The 1,067-nt window shown below is 34.8% G+C and overlaps 1 protein-coding gene across 1 annotated transcript; it reads left to right on the plus strand.

Moving 5' to 3' along the window:
* The first annotated feature begins 312 nt into the window (after nucleotides 1-312).
* LOC137732874 (probable L-type lectin-domain containing receptor kinase VII.2) lies at nucleotides 313-795 on the plus strand. Its single transcript, XM_068472132.1, has one exon. It carries the CDS (start codon nucleotides 313-315, stop codon nucleotides 793-795), a length of 483 nt encoding a protein of 160 aa, XP_068328233.1.
* Nucleotides 796-1,067: the final 272 nt, after the last annotated feature.

Here is a 1,067-nt window from a genome sequence, read left to right on the forward strand (position 1 = left end):
GCAAAAAAAAGACAAAATAAGAGAATGTGAGAGGAGGGGATGGAAGGGGATGGGAAGAGAAGGAGATAGAATCCTAGTTTATATTGGGGTACCTATCTGTATTTTATGTTTGTTGTTTTTGGGCTTCTTTCATGTAAATTTGTTTTGTTAGTTTAATAAAGTTGTGAACCTTGCTACCCAAAAAAAAAAAAAAATACTACGTTGAATTAGTGCTTGAAAATAGTATAAGTAATCTCATTCCTTTATATTTTAATGGGAGCTTTAATGAAAAGGGCTTGGGCCAACAAATATTTAATCAAAAACCATCCTAAAATGTTATTTAACCAAAAGGGCTCAAAGTTTAATAAAAAAACCATCCTCTTCTCACCCTTCTCTGGCTTAAGCGGTGCAAGCTCCGCACAACATTTGGGTTTTTTCAACTTCTCCAACAACGGCGACCCCAACAACAACATCTTCGGTGTCGAGTTTGATGTCTTCGAAAATCAAGAGTTACAGGATCCTGATGACAACCATGTTGGTTTGGACATCAACTCCCTTACGTCTAATGCTTCGAGCACCACTGGGTATTGGAGTGGCGGACTTGATCAAGATTTCAACAAGTTGAAGCTCAACAATGGAATTAACTATCAAGTGTGGATTGATTTTATGGGCTCGAGAATTAACGTGACCATGGCTCGTGCCGGCGTGGCAAAAACAACCAAATCAAAGTTCAAATCAAAGTTGAAAAATGAAGCATTCATCGGAACAAAGCCACCGAACACAAGTTCAAAGAAGTTTAAAGGCAGAAATGAGTGAAAAAGTGTCTATAAAAAATTTAAAAAAAAAAAAAAAAAATCAGATACAGTGTTTGTTTTGTCTGACACAAATAAAGACTGTATCTGGAAAGAAAAGAACCAAAATCCAGAAACAGTGACTTAAATTTCAGAAACAGTGACTTAGATTCCATAAATAGTCTATATTTTAACCTTTGACTATTTCTTTTCTTTCATGCATCAGTTGATTATATTTAAGAAACAAAGTGCTTAATTTGCTTTGAATCCAAATATAGTGAATTTCACTATTTCTTT

Source organism: Pyrus communis, chromosome 4 (genome assembly GCF_963583255.1).
Source record: "Pyrus communis chromosome 4, drPyrComm1.1, whole genome shotgun sequence".
NCBI lineage: Eukaryota > Viridiplantae > Streptophyta > Magnoliopsida > Rosales > Rosaceae > Pyrus > Pyrus communis.